The sequence below is a fragment of the Gobio gobio genome (assembly GCF_949357685.1).
Source record: "Gobio gobio genome assembly, chromosome: 3".
Lineage (NCBI taxonomy): Eukaryota > Metazoa > Chordata > Actinopteri > Cypriniformes > Gobionidae > Gobio > Gobio gobio.
The window spans coordinates 67377007-67396484 of record NC_137099.1 but is presented as its reverse complement, the minus strand read 5'-3'; the positions used below and the strand labels follow the sequence as shown (position 1 = coordinate 67396484).

At 42.2% G+C, this 19478-nt stretch overlaps 1 protein-coding gene across 1 annotated transcript in view; it reads right to left on the bottom strand.

Moving 5' to 3' along the window:
* Nucleotides 1-1855: 1855 nt before the first annotated feature.
* The window catches only part of LOC307123882 (adhesion G protein-coupled receptor L1), a 47438-nt gene continuing 29815 nt past the window's right edge, over nt 1856-19478 (bottom strand). The window contains exons 17-24 of the mRNA XM_079812667.1: nt 19025-19245; nt 18869-18935; nt 16772-16863; nt 15554-15722; nt 15317-15472; nt 15013-15109; nt 4868-4990; nt 1856-3795 (exon numbers count right to left, since the gene is read on the bottom strand). Coding sequence (XP_079668793.1) covers nt 2963-3795; nt 4868-4990; nt 15013-15109; nt 15317-15472; nt 15554-15722; nt 16772-16863; nt 18869-18935; nt 19025-19245 — 1758 coding nt within the window. The 3' untranslated portion in view covers nt 1856-2962. The remainder of the gene's footprint in view (nt 3796-4867; nt 4991-15012; nt 15110-15316; nt 15473-15553; nt 15723-16771; nt 16864-18868; nt 18936-19024; nt 19246-19478) is intronic.

The following is a 19478-nucleotide window of genomic DNA, read 5'->3' as shown; positions in this document are numbered from 1 at the left end:
GAAATGTTTTGAAATGTAGAAGGAGATTCCCATCATCCTCCCTGCTTGGCGTCCCTCCACACCACAGATAAGGGCTTTCAACCATATCATCGCCCTCGGTGTGCCTGTGGTTAATGTTTGGATTACAAAACAGAGCCGTTTAATTAATCCCTTCTAACAAGTGTTTTTAAATAAATGACAAAACTCAGGAACCTGGAAGAAACCACACACGTCGACCTCAGCGTTACAACACAAACCCCAACCCACAACCAATGATGATGATGATCAACGTCCTTAAACTAGACATGCGATCAGCTAAGAACAAAAAAAAACTTATTCTAGATTATGATTATCCGAAACGTAGTATTTTTGAGCACTTTGTGCAATTATTCGCCTCTTCCTGTATTCCTCAGCTGTAAGTCGCTTTGGATAAAAACGTCTGCAAAATGACTAATTATAAACGCAATATGACTATAATAATAAATAATACATATTTTATGTAATTATTTAAATTATACCAATTAAATCAAGGGAAATATCACTATTTTACTGTAAAATAAATAATAGCCTTCTAATATTTATGGCTGTCCCAGTCACACTTTTATTTAGCCAGAAAACCACTTGGGTTTATATGCTGACAAATACTGTTATAAACGACTCTCATGAATTCCATAAGATGGCTGGCGCATTCCCAAGAGGTTATGAAATTCACATGGATTTTAACTGAGAGTGTTTGAAAAAAGGCGAATATTAACCTTTGCAGTCTAACATTAGAAGGATTGACAAAAATAAGATTTATACTAAAATTCACATGAATTGTTTCTCATCCATAAGCTCGGCTGCTTCTGAATGTGTGCAAATGGGGAAATGTGCTCGTTTACATGTACGTGGTGCTGTAGAGATGGTGGCTCAGTGGGTTTAATCACTGAACTGATATGCAGAAGGTTGCTGGTTCGATCCCAGCAGTCGCCACCAGTGTGTCCTTGAGCAAGGCACTTTACTCCATGTTGCTCCAGGGGATTGTCCCTGTATTAAGTGCATTGTAAGTAGGGTTGGTAACCTTTCACATTTTAACCGGTACCCGAAATTCGGTACATAAGACATTTATTTAATTTATCTTTTAATTTAATTAAACTTTTTTTGTCAAACAAAGTGCAGCACAACTGAGCTTTATACGGTTAAAATTAAAACATTAAAACAGAAAAATTCAAATTATTACTTAAAAAATAAAGTTTTGATTATTATTATTACATTAGTGTTAGTATTATTAATTGAGACGTATCTAAATTCTACTGTACAACAGTGATGTATTTGTCAAGATAAACCAGAGTTTTATTTTGACGTGTTGCCGTTCCTTTGAGTTTCTGTGTTTATGATATGACAGTAATTTTTCTCAAATGAAACGGTAAAATGCTCATAAAGTGACTCTCAGTGGCTCTGTTCGTGCGTTCATGTCCTCATTTGAGATGGCAGAGATGGAAACACCCGACCGTCATAGTGATAGTGAGCGCGATAGTGAGTGAGTGTGTGTGTGTGTGGTAAACCGTGCATCTACGGCTTTCATTTGCACAGAGACACGCAAGATTCGTATTTAAATAGTCTTTTTGCGGATTAATATTCACATACATTCGTCTATATCACCAGATGCATTCTCAGGTACCGAAATTTGGTACCGATTAATTTAATGTGAATCGGTACTCGGTCTGTGCCCTTAAAAGTACCGAGTTCGGTACCCAACCCTAATTGTAAGTCGCTTTGTATAAAAGCGTCTGCCAAACGCATAAATGTACCTGTTCACCGGCTGAACCTTGACCACCTGCTGAACGATATTTAGCAGGTTATTAGGAAAAGAAGTGTACCGCACCTGTTTGCTTTTGTCCGTTTTATTTTGGTTAAAAAACATTTCTTATCTTTTTTTTTTTTACATGGAACACTCTCAGAGAGCAAGAAAGACCGAAAGAGACAGAGTGAGAAAAAGACCGAAAGAGGAGACAGTGTCATCAGATCATCTACATATTCTTTAAGACTTTTTTCAACCGTAAACTCATAAGTGAAAGAGAAGCATGTCCCGAGACGTCGCGTCTCTCAGTTCGTATTTACAGGAAGCTTGCGAGCGGCCGTCGCTCGGCCGCCCGCCGTTGAACATCAACACAGGAAAGGGGGGGCGGAGCGTTTGCACCAACGTCCTCGAAACCCGGCAAAGTGATTGGTCGGTGTCAACACCGAAGCAGATGATTGGTTGGCAGTTCGCTTGTGTTCGGCACGCCGCTGATAAACAACAGTCCGTTTGACGCGCTGACTCGCAACCGTTACAATGTCAAGAGCGTGACCCCGACAGAAGCCGCTCCCCAAGAGTGTAAGTGTGTGTGTGTTTTTTTTTGGCATGTATAAGAGCTGCGGTCTCTGGTGTAAGTGTTATCACATTCTGATAAAGGTCTGACACTCATTCACCACACCACCCTGAACAAAAGAGACCCCGCTGAAAAACCAGCCTAACCCGGCCTAAGGCGGTCTTTAGAAGGTCTTCCACCCAAAACCAGCAAAACGGACCAGCTCGGCCAGGCCAGGAGACCGGGAAACCACCTCAGGCTGGTTTAAACTGGTTTTCTCAGCAGGGAAGAGATGGACGATGGACGAACTGAAGGAAAAACTACCCGATAAGAAGACTTCTTCTTGGAAAGGACAGACGGATGTGCTTGAATGGCAGTGAGATGAGCAGGGTGGGTGTGCGGGTGACCAGGAGACAGAGACGTGGAGGAGGAAGCCAACACTGCCACCATCATCATCATCATCTAAACAGGGCCAAGCGATTATCATACTCATACTGGAGCGGGAATCTCCACGAAAGCATGTCTGGTTCATATTTCATAACCTGTAGACAGTCGTGAGATTCGCCCTGATGCCGATGATGATGGTGATGTAGAAGTCATCCCCCCTCATTGTCCTCCTCCAGATCTGCGTGTCCTGGTCACCAGCGCCCTAGTCACAGACTCGTCACCAGTTGCATCTGTCCATCCGCCTCCCCCTGCGAGGGTTGCAGTCCCAGCCGAGCCTCGTCGTTGGTCCTGCGGGGCGGAGGCTGGTAAAAGGCCGAGATGTGCGCTTGGCGTCCCGCGCTGAAGTACAGCTCGTCCGGTGGGAGCGTGGGGTGAGGCTCCGCCCCCAGCGCCTCGGGACTGCTGTCGGGATAGGACGAATCGCGGTCTCGCGCGTACAGGGAGGCGGAGTCAGGTCCGGCCGCGCCCACACCGTCTGTGATTTCCGCTGAGAAGCTCTCCGAGTCCTCTTCACTCTGGTAGAACACAGACTGGGCGTGCTCCAGGAGGCGGGGCTTATCCGGAAGGCGGGGTTTATCAGGTAGGCGGGGCTTATCCGGAAGGCGTGGCTTTTCCAGGGCTTTGTACAGCAGCTCCTCCTCGTCCTGCGGTGGCGGCGGCGGTGGGCGGGGCAAGGGCCGCTGCGGAGGCTCTCGGTGACCCGTCGACGTGGCGTAATCCTGCCGGTGCATTGTCGAATTCGTTCCGTTGCCGTAGCGATCGGTGGAAGGCCGTAGGTTGCTCTGCACCAGCTCGGATATGATCATCTTCTCCAACGCCGCCGCGTCGGAAAGGTTCCGCCTCAAACTGCTGGCAGGCTCCGCTCCTCTCGGCGTCAAAAGGGCGGGGCTGACTTCTCCGGACACGCCCCCCGAGCCCACAGGAACGCCCCCCAGCAGATCCGAGCTCCCTCCGTGCAGCGAGTAGCTGTTGTTGTAGTTTCCGTTCAGCCGAACGCCCTCCAGCCCGCATGACTCCCGGCTGCGCGACAGTGTGCCCTCTACAGGACACAGAGAGAACATGTTCGGTTTGATCGTTTTTCAGGATGCGACACCATTTAGTGAATGTTGAGCGGTTTCCGGCATAGATATACATAATAAAGGCAAGATGTCTTGTGCGCGCTGCTGGCCAATGGAGGTCGACGTCCGCACCTGGCGGCCATCTTGTCACACTCAGCTCGCTCACTCGTAACATTGTTTTCATGGTTTAATAACCATAACTTGCGCAATTTTCTACCGATTTTCAAACTGTTTGGTTTGTTATAAAAGTCAGAGATGTAGTTATGACACTGCATACTTATGAAAAATTATTCATAATCTGTTCAGGCATCCATAATTATAGCTACGTTAATAACGTTTGTAAGAAACCAAACCATTTGTAAATCCGTCAAGATTTCAGTGAGATAAGAGTATTTGTGTTCAGATCACACGCCTTACATCAAGAGCCACAGAGCCCTATGACAAGATGGCCGCCGGAAAGCTTGCCTGTGACAAGATGGCTGCCGCTGATGACGTTAGAGACTCCGCCGTAAGACAGCTAGCCTTATTATGGATATCTATGGTTTCCGGCCCATGAATGCGTACATACAGAGATGCATCTCATGCAAAAATCCACTCTTTCCCTAAAAACACCCACTCCGTTATTCCCTTTATGGGTGAGCACACTGTCAAGGGACATGACAAACACCTGGTCCGCATTTACTCACCTTCAGGTCCTGCCAAACCAGCCTGACTATATTTTATAGTCCCAGTCTGTCTCTGTTACTCATGTTAATACATCGGCCTCTGAAACGCTGGAAAATCTGATGTGTGTGTCTGATTGTGAGGCAGAAATGGGGAACTAGCGTGTGTAAATGTTGTCATGCGTGGCGTCATATGTTAGGGGGGTGACGATGGAAACGACAGAAACACAAACAGAGAGAGAGAACGCCCGTACTTGAGTTTCTGAACGTGCCTGTAGATCGGTTCACAAAGAGAGTGAGACAGGAAGGAAGGAGAAACAAGTGAATACAGATACACACATTTAGAGAAAAACACACAAAGCATATTCATCACACACACACACACACTGACCAGTGGCGTTGAAAACTGCTGGTGAGGGGGGGTTGAATGTTTCAGCCAGTAAGGTGTTGTAAGGGGAGGAGCCAGAGCGGGTCTGGAGCATTGGATTGGCTAGCAGGTGATTACCCATAGTGCCTGAGGAGAAAGGGACACATTTCAGTGTGTGTGTGTGTGTGTGTGTGTGTGTGTGTGTGTGTGTGTGTGTGTGTGTGTGTGTGTGTGTGTGTGTGTGTGTGTGTGTGTGTGTGTGTGTGTGTGTGTGTGTGTGTGTGTGTGTGTGTGTGTGTGTGTGTGTGTGTGTGTGTGTGTGTGTGTGTGTGTGTGAGAGCTTCCTGAAAGTCTGTGCCAAGATCTCCAAACATTCCTATGACTAACAGTTAGTGTTGTTTTTGGCGGCCTGTTTTAATTGTAGGGTAACACTTTATTTTGATAGTCCACTTTAGACATTCTACTATGAGTAACTATGAGTAACTTTGCAACTACATGTAAACTAACTGTCATTAGAGTATTTATAGACTGCCTGCTTAATATTTACTAAAACTTTATTTTGTTGGTCCCCCAACAGACACTCTACTGACTAAAAATAACTTGGCAACTACAAATCAACTTATTCTACTAACCCGAGCCCTAACACCTAACCATAACCTACCAGTCTACTGACAGTCAACTAATACTCTAATGACAGTTAGTTGACATGTAGTTGCAAAGTTACTTATAGTTAGTAGAATGTTTAAAGTGGACTATCAAAATAAAGTGTAACCAATTGGAGTTTTAGTCTAGTCTTTGTGTCAAGCTGTCATTTTCGTTTTTATTAGTTTTAGTCATAGTCATACTCTTTTTAGTCTAGTCAAGTTTTAGTCGACTAAAAGTCTGAGCATTTTAGTCTTATTTTAGTCAGAATTATCTATGACTATTTTCGTCTAGGTTTAGTCGACGAAAACTGATGACATTTTAGTCCAGTTTTAGTCAGTGAAAATTGTATTTTAGTCTCTTTTTAGTAATGCAATTCTATTTAATCCAGTCAATATAGTATAAGTACATATTATAGACAAAACCAAAATCTTCTTTTAGCCAAACCCATTTCAAACAATGTGATCTTATTATATTATTGTTACCTTATAGACTCAAGAATACATCCATTCCAGACACGGAAGACGCTCTGATTTGAAGTTACAACATATTTATTTGACCAACTAAACATGTTAGAAGTACACACACATACATTTAAATAAAATAAATAAAAACATTGAGATGTCTCTTAAGGTTTGTGGTGTTTTTTCCTGTGATTTTGTGGTCCATCTTCTACCACAACACCCGTTTTATTTTCCACTTCAATGTAATAAAAGTTTTTCCAAATGTCTTAATAAGAATAAATGCATATTTAATTTAATCATAGGAAAATAACATCCAAATTATTATTTAATTCTTTAAATCTGTTTAAAATTAGACCAACATTATAGTTAAAATGTTTTTCTGTCTTGTATTTTATCTCAAAATAAAGGATGTAATTTTATTCCACATGGAAATGAGCGGAAATAAGTGAATACAGCCTCTTATTCGCTTATGAGGTAATCATAATGCTGCGGTTATTTTAACATATCTAATTGCTGCCGTTATAACGGCACATTTCAAATGTTTACGTGCTTTTTCGTCAACAAAAATGAAGAGACATTTTAGCATAGTTTTTATTTTGTGAACCACATTTAGTCTCGATTTTATTCGTCATCGTCACATGACCAGCATTTACGCTGCGTCTCGTTTTCGTCACGTGACGACGATATTTAGTCATACTTTTCTTTGACGAAAGCAACACTACTAACAGTGGAGCTTAGCAAAGGGTGAGGGGGTTAATATACTTTATTACTAATATTTTTTTTTTGTTATTACTAATAATTAATTCATATTTTTAAGTTTAACCCTTAAAATGGCAAAACCATAAAGAGAAATCAAAAAATAAATTTCCCCATGTAAGGCAAGCTAAAGTTTTTATTAATTTTATTAAATTTTTTAAATATATTTTTTAAATGTAAAAATTTGACTTTTTATTATTGTTATTACTTTTCGTTACCATTAAATGTAAAACAAAACAAAAATTAAACGTAAGAAATGTTAAAGTTTTATCAATATTTTTATGTATTGTATAACATTATTGATATTTTTATTTTTTAAATAAATTACTTTTTTTATTCTATGTATTATAAATGTATTTCTTTATTAATATTTTAACATCAAAAGCACAACTTTGGATGAGAGTGTGTATATGTGTGTGAGAGAGTGTGTGTGTATTTCACCTTGGGTGAGTGTATGTGTGTGTGTGTATATTTCACCTCGGGTGAGTGTGTGCGTGTATATTTCACCTCGGGTGTGTGTGTGTGTGTGTATATTTCACCTCGGGTGAGTGTGTGTGTGTGTGTGTATTTCACCTCGGGTGTGTGTGTGTGTGTGTGTGTGTGTGTGTATATTTCACCTCGGGTGAGTGTGTGTGTGTACTTCACCTCGGGTGAGAGTGTGTGTGTGTGTGTGTGTGTACTTCACCTTGGGTGAGTGTGTGTGTGTGTGTGTGTGTGTGTGTGTATTTCACCTCGGGTTGTGTGTGTGTGTGTGTTTCACCTCGGGTGAGAGTGTGTGTGTATGTATATTTCACCTCGGGTGTGTGTGTGTGTGTGTGTGTATATTTCACCTCGGGTGAGTGTGTGTGTATGAGGCGCCACGTAGGATTTAAATCAAACTTCGCTCATCAATACATACATAACACACGTGCATATACACCTATAAATTACTCGCATATACATTTATACTATTGGATGTTCAAAATACATATATGAAATACACGTGCACACTAATATGAAATCCACACCAATACATATTATGTTAGTAATGAATGCATACACACTCGTGAATAACTTGCATATACATATAAAATTGACGCACGCATAGACCGATAAATACTCGCATATACATATAAACTTCCATGCATATACACCTATAAACACTCGCACATACATATACACTCACTGCACGCAGACACATCCATAAAACACTCGCGCACACATACAAAATAAGACGTGGATGCATGCTTTAGTTGTGTATATATGTATATGCGAGTGATTTCATATGTAGATGTGCGTGAACTTTTCAGTGCAAACGGAAGGCATTTCAGTGTAAAAGGAAGTCATTTCAGTGTAAAAGGAAGTCATTTCAGTGTAAAAGGAAGTAATTTCACTGAAGTCATTTCAGTGTAAAAGGAAGTAATTTCAGTGTAAAAGGAAGTCATTTGTAACCTGCCTATTTACCGCATTTGCAACTTTGCAATCATGGAGAGGGATCATGCTACAACTGAAGCAATTGGCATTTTGCGAAATGTGCTTGCTTCGCCCACTATTATTATAAGATCAATTGCTAATTCAGTTGAATCGAATGTGTCGCCTTCTGCTCAACTGCAGTCAGAATCAGAAACTGAATTGTGCACTTTGTTTCGGCCATCGGCGCCTGCTGTACAAATAACAGGCCAACATCATCTGCCGTATATATCGCAGGGCTCTCAAGTCTCACACACGCATTTCAACCTGCTCACACGCCACACCTTGTATTTCTCACGCAGAGAAATCTCCAGGATAATGCCCACCAAATTGCGCTGCTATTAGATAGGAATCAAGTGAGTTCCACATAGAGTTCAGAAGGCCCTGCCACGCACCAGCCAATCAAATAAAAAATACAGCTACCGAACAGCCAATCAGAAAATAGCATTGCTGTATCCGGGTAAGATTTAGATATTAAAGAACAACGTTTACATTCTGCCACCTACTGGTGGTTTAGTTTAGTGTTTTCTTTCCAACATTTCTTAATTGAATATTCAAAAATATTCTTAATTGTATATTCAAAAATATTTAAAACAATCTCATAACATTTTCAGTGTAAATGATTTAATTTGATTGGCAACAGCCCTACAGTGTCTTATTTATAGATCAAATTTAAGAATATAAAACTGAAAGCTGAATCATAGGCTATATTTAATAAGATTATGGGAAAATGCACTTCATAAAAGGTAAAAATATCAAAGATATGCAGATTTAAATATCTCAAAGCTGATTGAACACTGGTGAGACTGTTGTAAATATAATTTATTCTGAAACAATACAGTAAATTCTGAAAAGAAATATTCCAAATTATTATGGATTATTAATTTGCCTCTTCCCTGACATATTTCTTGGAAATAGAGAAATGCAAGAATTAAAACTATGCACACACAACACACACACACACACACACACACACACACACACACAGAGAAATGTTAAATTAAATAAAAAAAAATATCATTATTTATTTATTTATACAAATTAGTGTCATTTTTCAGATCAGAACCTCGTCCCCACCCAATCCCCTGCTGCCGTCGCCAAAATCTCACTCTGAACTCAGTTCAAAACTTGAGAGCCCTGATATCGTCTTCATTGCACCTTGAACAAGCAAATAAAACACTACCAAACGTAACAGCTATTAAGGTCACTCTGAAATTCATGTCGATCTGCATGAGGAAGACCCCATTAATGACTTCCTTTTACACTGAAATGCCTTCCGTTTGCACTGAAAAGTTCACGCACATCTACATCACTCGCATATACATATATACACAACTAAAGCATGCATCCACGTCTTATTTTGTATGTGTGCGCGAGTGTTTTATGGATGTGTCTGCGTGCAGTGAGTGTATATGTATGTGCGAGTGTTTATAGGTGTATATGCATGGAAGTTTATATGTATATGCGAGTATTTATCGGTCTATGTATGCGTCAATTTTATATGTATATGCAAGTTATTCACGAGTGTGTATGCATTCATTACTAACATAATGTGTATTGGTGTGGATTTCATATTAGTGTGCACGTGTATTTCATATATGTATTTTGAACATCCAATAGTATAAATGTATATGCGAGTAATTTATAGGTGTATATGCACGTGTGTTATGTATGTATTGATAAGCGAAGTTTGATTTAAATCCTACGTGGCGCCTCATATGTGTGTGTGTGTATATTTCACCTCGGGTGAGAGTGTGTGTGTGTGTGTGTGTGTGTGTATATTTCACCTCGGGTGTGTGTGTGTGTGTGTGTATATTTCACCTCGGGTGAGTGTGTGTGTGTGTGTGTGTGTGTGTGTGTGTGTACTTCACCTCGGGTGAGAGTGTGTGTGTGTATTTCACCTCGGGTGAGTGTGTGTGTGTGTGTGTATTTCACCTCGGGTGAGTGTGTGTGTGTGTGTGTGTACTTCACCTCGGGTGAGAGTGTGTGTGTGTGTGTGTGTGTGTGTGTACCTCACCTCGGGTGAGTGTGTGTGTGTGTGTGTGTACTTCACCTCGGGTGAGTATGTGTGTGTGTGTGGGCATGTTTTTGTGAAATATCAGGACACAAATGTGTAAAATGACATGGGTATTACAAAAAGAGGGTGAAATATGAGGACGTTCCCCATGTCCTCACTTTTCAAAATGCTTATAAATCACAGAATGAGGTTTTTTTCACAGAAAGTGAACTGCGCAGTCTCCTGTGATGGGTAGGTTTAGGGGCAGTGTGTGTGTGTGTGTGTGTGTGTGTGTGTGTGTGTGTGTGTGTTTAGGGGCAGGGGCAGTGTAAGGGGATAGAAAATACGGTTTGTATGGTATAAAAACCATTACACCTATGGAATGTCCTCACATTTCAAAAAAACAAACGTGTGTGTGTGTGTGTGTGTGTGTGTGTGTGTGTGTATTTCACCTCAGGTGAGTGTGGGTGTGTGTGCCCACTGAGCAAAGTTATGTCCAAAAGATGTCTTTTCAATGTCTTTGCCCCTAGAGGCGTACGTTGAAAAGACGTCCACTGAGGAGCCAGAATGAAAGTTTTTATGACGTCTGTTTTTGACGTGTTCTGCACGTCCGATATAGACGCTCATGGAACCTCAAGGTTAAAAACTAGTTCAAATTGTGGATATATTTTCCATTTGTAATTGCAAAGCAACTCACAGACAGTGTGTGTTTGTCCAGAAATCATGAAAATAAAAGAAACTTAGCTCACACCTTTAGACACTTTAGACAACTTATCATCTGTAATTCACACAGCTTTGGATCGTGAGAGAATCGTGGGATTCAATCCAGGATCTTCTTGCTGTGAGGAGACAGTGTTTCCCACTGAGACACTGGTGCTGCCCTTAATCACAGACAGAAGACACACTTTGACTATTTCTGTCAGACGTCTACAGAAGCTCTTACTGAGAATTAACAGAGCTGTAGATGTTGATGTTTAATTTGAAGTCACCATTGTGGTGGGAAGCGTTTGCTTTAGTTGGGCTCTTGGTCCCTGTATTTGTGACTGAGAAAGCAAAGATAAAGTGACTTCAGGTGTTGTCAGCTCCTTGTTGATGACTAAATCATCAGAAGTCTAGAATCTGATGTTGTGCTTTAAGTTCCCTTTCGAGAGTACTCTCGTATTGCGTTTGCTAAATGCTATGGGGGAAATTCCTTTCCTCGAGATATTGAAGCAAATTTTTATCCAAAAATACCATATACACGCAGTGCAGCTGCACAGCTCTCAGCAGGAAGCAGCTGCGTGCTGATTGGCTGTGCCGCTGCAACTGCAGCAACCTATGGAGAGACCGCGGGGCGGGACGGACCAATCAGATCCTTCTAAATTCCTGCCACAAGGGGCAACAGAATTTGCATAGCCAAGGGTATATAAGACCCTGTCTCGCAAGGTTCGTCAGGTTAATTCTTCTTCAGCGACTTGCCCTCGCTGAGCTCTGGATCGAAGCCTGCTGTCGACACGCACCCAGCGGAACTCTGCAGCCTGAGGACGTCGGATTCTCCTTCCAGCTGCGCCATCCGGCACAATATCCTTTTATACCATTCTGTGTCTTTTACACATTCAAAAAGAGCTGAGACGTTGTTTCAAATGTCTCGTTCCTGCGCCTCGTGCAGAGGTTTTCTCTCGGACGAGGATCGGCACATCATCTGCGTCTCATGTCTGGGACGAGACCACACGCAGGCTGCACTCAACCAGGGCGGCTGCCCGGAGTGCGACGAGCTGACGCTGCAGACCCTTCGGGCTCGGCTCGCCAGCTTCGACCCGAATCCCGTCCCTTGCTCTCAGCCTCTCGAGCCCAAAAGAAGAAACGTTGTGACCATAGGCCCCCGGAGCGCTCTGACGAGCACACGCCGGGCATGTCCCCGCGTGCCTCGCCATCGCCTGTATTGTTCGTCGAGGAACAGCACAGCTCCCCTCGCATGGCGGCTGCTACTGTTTCCTTCGGCGGACCGGAGGAGGAAGAGGATGACAGCCTTTCCCTTGCTGCATCCGAAAGCGGGTGGTCGGATACCGTCTCGGAGCACGCCACTTCAACGCGGACTGCCAGCGGCGCCATAACCTCAGTCGACGCTGAGCTCATGCGCCTGCTCACGAAGGCCGTTTAGCAAACGCAATACGAGAGTACTCTCGAAAGGGAACGCTTCGGTTACTAACGTAACCTCGGTTCCCTGAGATGAGGGAACGAGTATTGCGTTTGCTTGACCGTACTTTGCTTGCTCAGGAGTCGCTTCAGTCAATTAACCTGACGAACCTTGCGAGACAGGGTCTTATATACCCTTGGCTATGCAAATTCTGTTGCCCCTTGTGGCGGGAATTTAGAAGGACCTGATTGGTCCGTCCCGCCCCGCGGTCTCTCCATAGGTTGCTGCAGTTGCAGCAGCACAGCCAATCAGCACGCAGCTGCTTCCTGCTGAGAGCTGTGCAGCTGCACTGCGTGTATGTGGTATTTTTGGATAAAAATTTGCTTCAATATCTCGAGGAAAGGAATTTCCCCCATAGCGTTTAGCAAACGCAATACTCATTCCCTCATCTCAGGGAACCGAGGTTACGTTAGTAACCGAAGCGTTTTGTGTGCTTGTCTGGAACAATAGTCATTTGTTTAAAGCCACTATAACTCTGTGAATCAACTGTATTGGCACCAATAGCATTTAAATGATAATTTAACCTGAAGGATGATAAAACAGTTTGTGCAAACAACGTTTTGAGCAAATATTTCACATAGTCACACGCAGACATCAAGATTATGCCTATGCTTCACAACAACGGTGACAATCAAGTTTGAGTTTTGTACTATGAAGCTACCCATCATGCATTGCAGCATGAAGCTTTTTTGTTTTGATTGTCACCGTTGTTGTGAATCATATGCAAAATCTTGATGTCTGTGTGTGACTATGTGAAATATTTTCTCAAAACAATGTGCACATTCTGTTTTATCATCTTTCAGAACAAGTGATTACTTTATTGCTATTGGTCCCGATACAGTGGATTCACAAAGTTATTGAGGCTATAAACAAATTATTATTTGGCAAACAAGAACACAAAAGCACATCAGATTCTAGACTTCAATTTAGTCATCAACAAGGAGCTGACAACACCTGAAGTCACTTTATCTTTGCTTTCTCAGCCATAACTATTGTGTTTCTCACACACACACAGTTATAACATCCAAAGAAAAACTAACACATACGGGAACCAAGAGCACAACTAAAGCAAACGCTTCCCACCACAATGGTGACTTCAAATTAACCATAAAAATCAACATCTAAAGCTCTGTTAATTCTCAGTAAGAGCTTCTGTAGACGTCTGACAGAAATAGTCAAAGTGTGTCTTATGTCTGTGATTAAGGGCAGCTCCAGTGTCTCAGTGGGAAACACTGTCTCCTCACAGCAAGAAGATCCTGGATTGAATCCCACGATTCTCTCACGATCCAAAGATGTGTGAATTACAGATGCTAAGTTGTCTAAAGTGTCTAAAGGTGTGAGCTAAGTTTCTTTTATTTTCATGATTTCTGGACAAACACACACTGTCTGTGAGTTGCTTTGCAGTTATAAATGGAAAATATGTCCACAATTTGAACTAGTTTTTAACCTTGAGGTTCCATGAACGTCTATATCGGACGTGCAGAACACGTCAAAAACAGACGTCATAAAAACTTTCATTCTGGCTCCTCAGTGGACGTCTTTTCAACGTACGCCTCTAGGGGCAAAGACATTGAAAAGACGTCTTTTGGACATAACTTTGCTCAGTGGGTGTGTGTATTTCACCTCGGGTGTGTGTGTGTGTGTGTGTGTGTGTGTGTGATGGGTAGGTTCCCAGCCAGCACAGTCATGTGGGGCCCATATGGGCGTCACCTGGGCTGTCTAACTGGGGCCCAGCCAGTTTTGTCCTCAGTTTCCATGGAGGCCCCACATGGGTCATGGGTTAAAAAGTAATAAAGTTACCATTATGGTGATCAGTATGTGCTTTAGTTGACTGTTTCATATAAAAAAGAAACAATTCTGGTTGCTGTATTTGCATGAAGCATGTCACCATGGTTGAGACTCATAGTCTGATTCTTGATGTCTGTGTGTGAGTTAATCTCGCAGGAGTTCAAAGTGCTTAGTGTTCAATCTGATTTAAAACTTCTTCAGCTCTTCTGATTAAAACCATACTGGCTTATTTTTTCTAGAATCACAATAAAACAAGTTAATAGTATCCTATAGCTCTTGCTAAACTGAGATCAGTGAATTAAGATCTTCTTCACAATGATTATATTCTTATCATCAAGCAGCCGACAGCATCTGATTGTGTTTTCTCTTGCTTTTCTTGCCATAGCAAACTCAGTCACAGCAGCCCGAGAAACACTAACATTAAGAAGTCGTCAAACGCGCCAACTAAAGAAAACACTGATCACCATGATGGTGACATCAAACCAACTTTTATTTTCAATACAACTTCAATATCTAAACCTCTGTTAATTATCTATAAGAACTAAGATGACAGAAAGTAAATCTAATAGGTAAAAAGGGAAGCTGATAAAGCTTTTGTGAAGTTGTGTCTGAAGTCTGTTGTGTTTCTCTGTCCTTCAGTGATTCTGCTTGTTATCATCAGGAGTCTTCAGTAATATTCAGTCATTACTCTATTAATCACTTAATTATCTCATTAACTCCAACACTGATTCAGTTACATGTGTGTGTGATGGGTAGGTTTAGGGCAGGGTCAGTGTAAGGGGATAGAAAATACGGTTTGTACGGTATAAAAACCATTACGCCTATGGAATGTCCTCACATTTCACAAAAACAAATATGTGTGTGTGTGTGTGTGTGTGTGTGTGTGTGTGTATTTCACCTCGGGTGAGTGTGGGTGTGTTGTTGATCTCAGCTGCCATGAAGGACGATTCTGTCTGCCGTCGAACTGTGTCATTCCACATCCTCCTGATACGACTCTGAACACACACACACACACACACACACACACACACACACACACACACACACACACACACACACACACACACACACACACACACACACACACACACACACACACACACACACACACACACACACACACACACACACACACAGGTGAGATTTAAGCCACAGGTGTGTAAACCCCTGATACTGGACTCAGACGGCGTGACAGACGTTACCTGTCTCTGCGCTGGTGCGTGCCGTGATTGGCTGCCGCCGTAGTAGCGATTGTTGCCGCGGTGGGCGGAGCTCTTGAGGGAGCCGTGGGAACTGGAGGAGGAGGCGTGGCCACAGCAGGGGGATTGACGCAAACACTTGCCATATTCCTTCTGCACCTTTTAAACACACAACACAGTGTGAGAAACCAGATCAGCGGGCCGGACACGGTTCAGGAAACCCCCAGAACCCCTGCACACCTTCTTCTGCAGGGCGCAGTGCAGGAGGAAGATGAACATGCCGTGCAGGGCGTTGAAGGAGGTGAAGAGGTACGCCATCACCACGCTGTTATCGTTGATGAACAGGAGGCCAAAGATCCAGGTCAGGGACACGAGCAACAGCAGCGTCACAGAACTGACCGTCCAGCACCTGCACACACACACACACACACACACACACACACCGTTACGCTTTCCTGATGCTGGTATCAGTAACTAAACATACTAAAAACATGGTAACAGGTTTCACATGTTATCAAACACGTTCCTCATTTAAATAACAAATAAAGGGGCGGGGTTGAGTTAGTTAGTCGTGTGCAGTGTTGGGGGAAACGCATTACAAGTAACTTGAGTTACGTAATAATATAACTTTTTCCAAGTAACTAGTAAAGTAACGCATTACTTTTCAAATTTACAACAAAATATCGGAGTTACTTTTCACATTAATTTGACTGACAGCTCTCCTGCCCTCATGTTGAGAGTTAGTGCAGAGGTGTGTGTGTGAACATGAGGGTTATTGTAGTTCTAGACTAAATGAAATAAAAATGAAAAAATTTAATAAAAATGAATAAAATCAGTCAAATGCTAAATCAGAATACTACGCAAACTTCCAATATTTAAATGTTAAATAAAACAACTATTTTTATGCATAATCTACCTTTATATTTAATTTACCAATGTCTTGCTGCTGACCTTTGATGATGAAAATTACTAGATTTTTTATTTTTATTGGTAAACCTTTTTCTCCTGCGTCCTATTCTCCATTATCCAGAGCAGCGCCCTCTAGTGTTCATGCGTGAATCTGCATCTTTACCTCAGCCTGGGGCTTATTATTTACATTTTGGTATGAAGAGGTCTTTACCGTTGCACAAAAATATAACTTCTTTGTTATAAAAACAAACAAAAAACAAGCCCAGCCCAGGTGAGAAAAAGTAAAGCAAAAGTAACGTAACGCATTACTTTTCTTAAAAAGTAACTAAGTAACTCAATTAGTTACTTTTTAAGAGAGTAACGCAATATTGTAATGCATTACTTTTCAAAGTAACTTTCCCCAACACTGGTCATGTGACCAATCAGAGCACAGTGTGCTTTACAGAAGGCGGGGCTTCATAGAGACAGGAGCGTTACTGACAGACTGGGAAGAGAGGAGCCGCAACACTGGAGAACATGAGGAGATAATCAACACTCAAGCACTCTTACTTGATGTTGTCGAAGCGGCTGGAGTCCGGTTTCAGCACGGTGGAGTGACGCAGCATCCGGTGGACGGTGATGACCAGCACCACCAGGTTCAGCTGAACACAAGAGATCAAAGGTCAGACCAGCGATTAAGAGAGTGGACGTCATTCAGAAGATAATTCAGCAATTGTAATGTTGTAAATATAATAAGCAAGCAGCCATTATCGGGGCCAAGCGCAAAGAAGAAGACAAGACATGCAAAAATGGCTGGCAGTGTCAGATCAACAGCAGCAATGAGCAATTAAAGACCTATCAAGGTGATTTTAGGCAAAATAGCTGTAAAATGATAAATACAGTCAATAATAATGATTTAATGATTTATAACTTTCAACCAATAGGTGGCACAGTTACGAAATTGATGTGGTGTGGTCAGAATAAGGGAACAATGACACATGCAAAGATTGGTGTTAATATATCAAAGCAGGGTGTCAATATAGTGTCAATATGTCATTGCAGAGATATAGCCTCAAGAGGCCTTTTTATTATAAGTATGAACCACATGGCGGTGCTGTTTTAAAACCATTTAAGTAGCTTAAAGGTATGGTGCTGATGGCCAATTTCAAGTTTCGTAATGATACAACAATTAATTTGTAAAGTATAGCATTTTATATCATAATACTGCATTGTAGTCAATGGGAATTTCATGTTTTGTTCTATTATAGCACCACCAAGAGGCACAATCCGACCATTTTTTTTCAGAGTGTCATCGGAGTGAGCCCATACATGTGTGTGTCAATTTTGGTGAAAATATCTCATTTCGTTTTAGAGTTATAGACATTTATATGAAAAAACTTGTAAAAAATGACTGACACCTGACTTTGATTGGATGTTACTCCCCTTATTATAAATATTTTGACATTTGGGCATTACCATGTAGCTATCGACCTATGTTTTTACAAACTTCTGACGCTGGTTTCGTCTCGATCGGACTAGCGGTTTCGAAGCTATCAGCTAATGTTTTTTAAGCGCTAAATTGCAACGCTGCACAAACAATAGACTGAAACCTGGCAAGTTTGGTATCGTTGGACTCGGCAAGAATTCAGGAGACAAAAAAATTTACTCCCATGAAAATAAGTCAACCATATCCAAAGTTATAAGCCTTTGGGAAAAAAATATCCACTAGGTGGTGCTGTTTCGAAACTTCTTGGGCTCCTTCAGGGCATCGTGCTGATGACCCATACCGAGTTTCATAACAATTCATTAATGTGTTCATAAAATACAGCATTTTAGCACATAATTCAAAATGTCCGACAGCCAAAATGGCTGATATGGTAAAATTATATAGTTATAAGCAAAAACAGCAATTTTTCGTATCTCCGGACCAGTAGGTGGCGCTGTGCCGAAACGCTGCATGTTGCCTCAGGATATGCATGTGATGACATGTACCAAGTTTGGTTTGAATACGATAAAGCGTTGCGGAGATATAGCCTTATGTGTATTTTTGCAACCGCTACGTAAAATTTGTTTGCGCGTTTATCGAAAACGATTTGACGAATCAACTTGATTTGCAAGTTTTTTTGTCAGCATGGTCTGAAGATGATCTGGTTCAAATTTTCTTGCAAATCGGATGAACCGTCTAGGACGAGTTCGCAAAAGTAGGTTTTTCGGAAAATTGAAAATGGCGGGAAAATTTTCATGACGGAAAATGACGATCGAAAAGTTATTACTATAAACATGAGTCAAATTTTGGACTGATGGTGGCGCTAGAGGGATTGAGTTAGAGACTACAAATTTGCTATGGTGACATTTCAGACTGTCGTCCATCTGTCAAATTTCATAACTTTTTACAATACGGTTCTATCAGCTGCCATAGACTTCAATGGCGGAAGAAACGCGGTCTAGTGGAGTCCATGCCTCGACGGGTCAGGGCTGTTTTGGCATCAAAAGGGGGACCAACACAATATAATGGTCATAATGTTATGCCGGATCGGTGTATATAGTGCCAAGTTAGCATGAGCAGTGCAGCAGTTTGGCATTTCAATCACAGCCAATGTCTAAGAAAAAGTGTGAGTATTAGTAAATGATGCAATTTATGAAGCAGTGCATTAGAATGAGTCTCACCAGGATAACGAGGGAGGCCGGGCCGATAAACGTCCAGATGAAGTAGTTATCCACCCTCAACCAGCAGCTACACAACACACAAGACATGTATTACACACACACACACACACACACACACACACAGCGATGTCCGGCCTGCAGAGAACACACACTCACGCTTTGGGTCCTCCGTAGCTCCTGTAGTCGATGGCGGTGGAGATGGCCACCACCAGCGAGGGGAAGCCGTAGGCGGAGAGGTAGTAGTACCTGCGGCGGGACGTCTCGCTCTCGAACACCTCCACCATCAGCACATACAGCTGCACCGTCTCCATGCAGAGCCAGCAGAACACGGACAGCAGGAAGAAGTGCAGCAGACCGGCCAGAACCGGACACACAACCTACACACACACACACACACCTGACGCATGAGCGCTGCGTCCGGTTCAGACTAATGCGGCCGAGTGTGGCCTGATTCACTCTAATGTGACCTGGTGAGGTCTGATGTGGCCTGATGTGGTCTGATGTGGTCTGGTGTAGTCTGATGTGGTCTGATGTGGTCTGATGTGGTCTGATGTGGTCTGATATGGTCTGATGTGGTCTGATGTGGTCTGATGTGGTCTGATATGGTCTG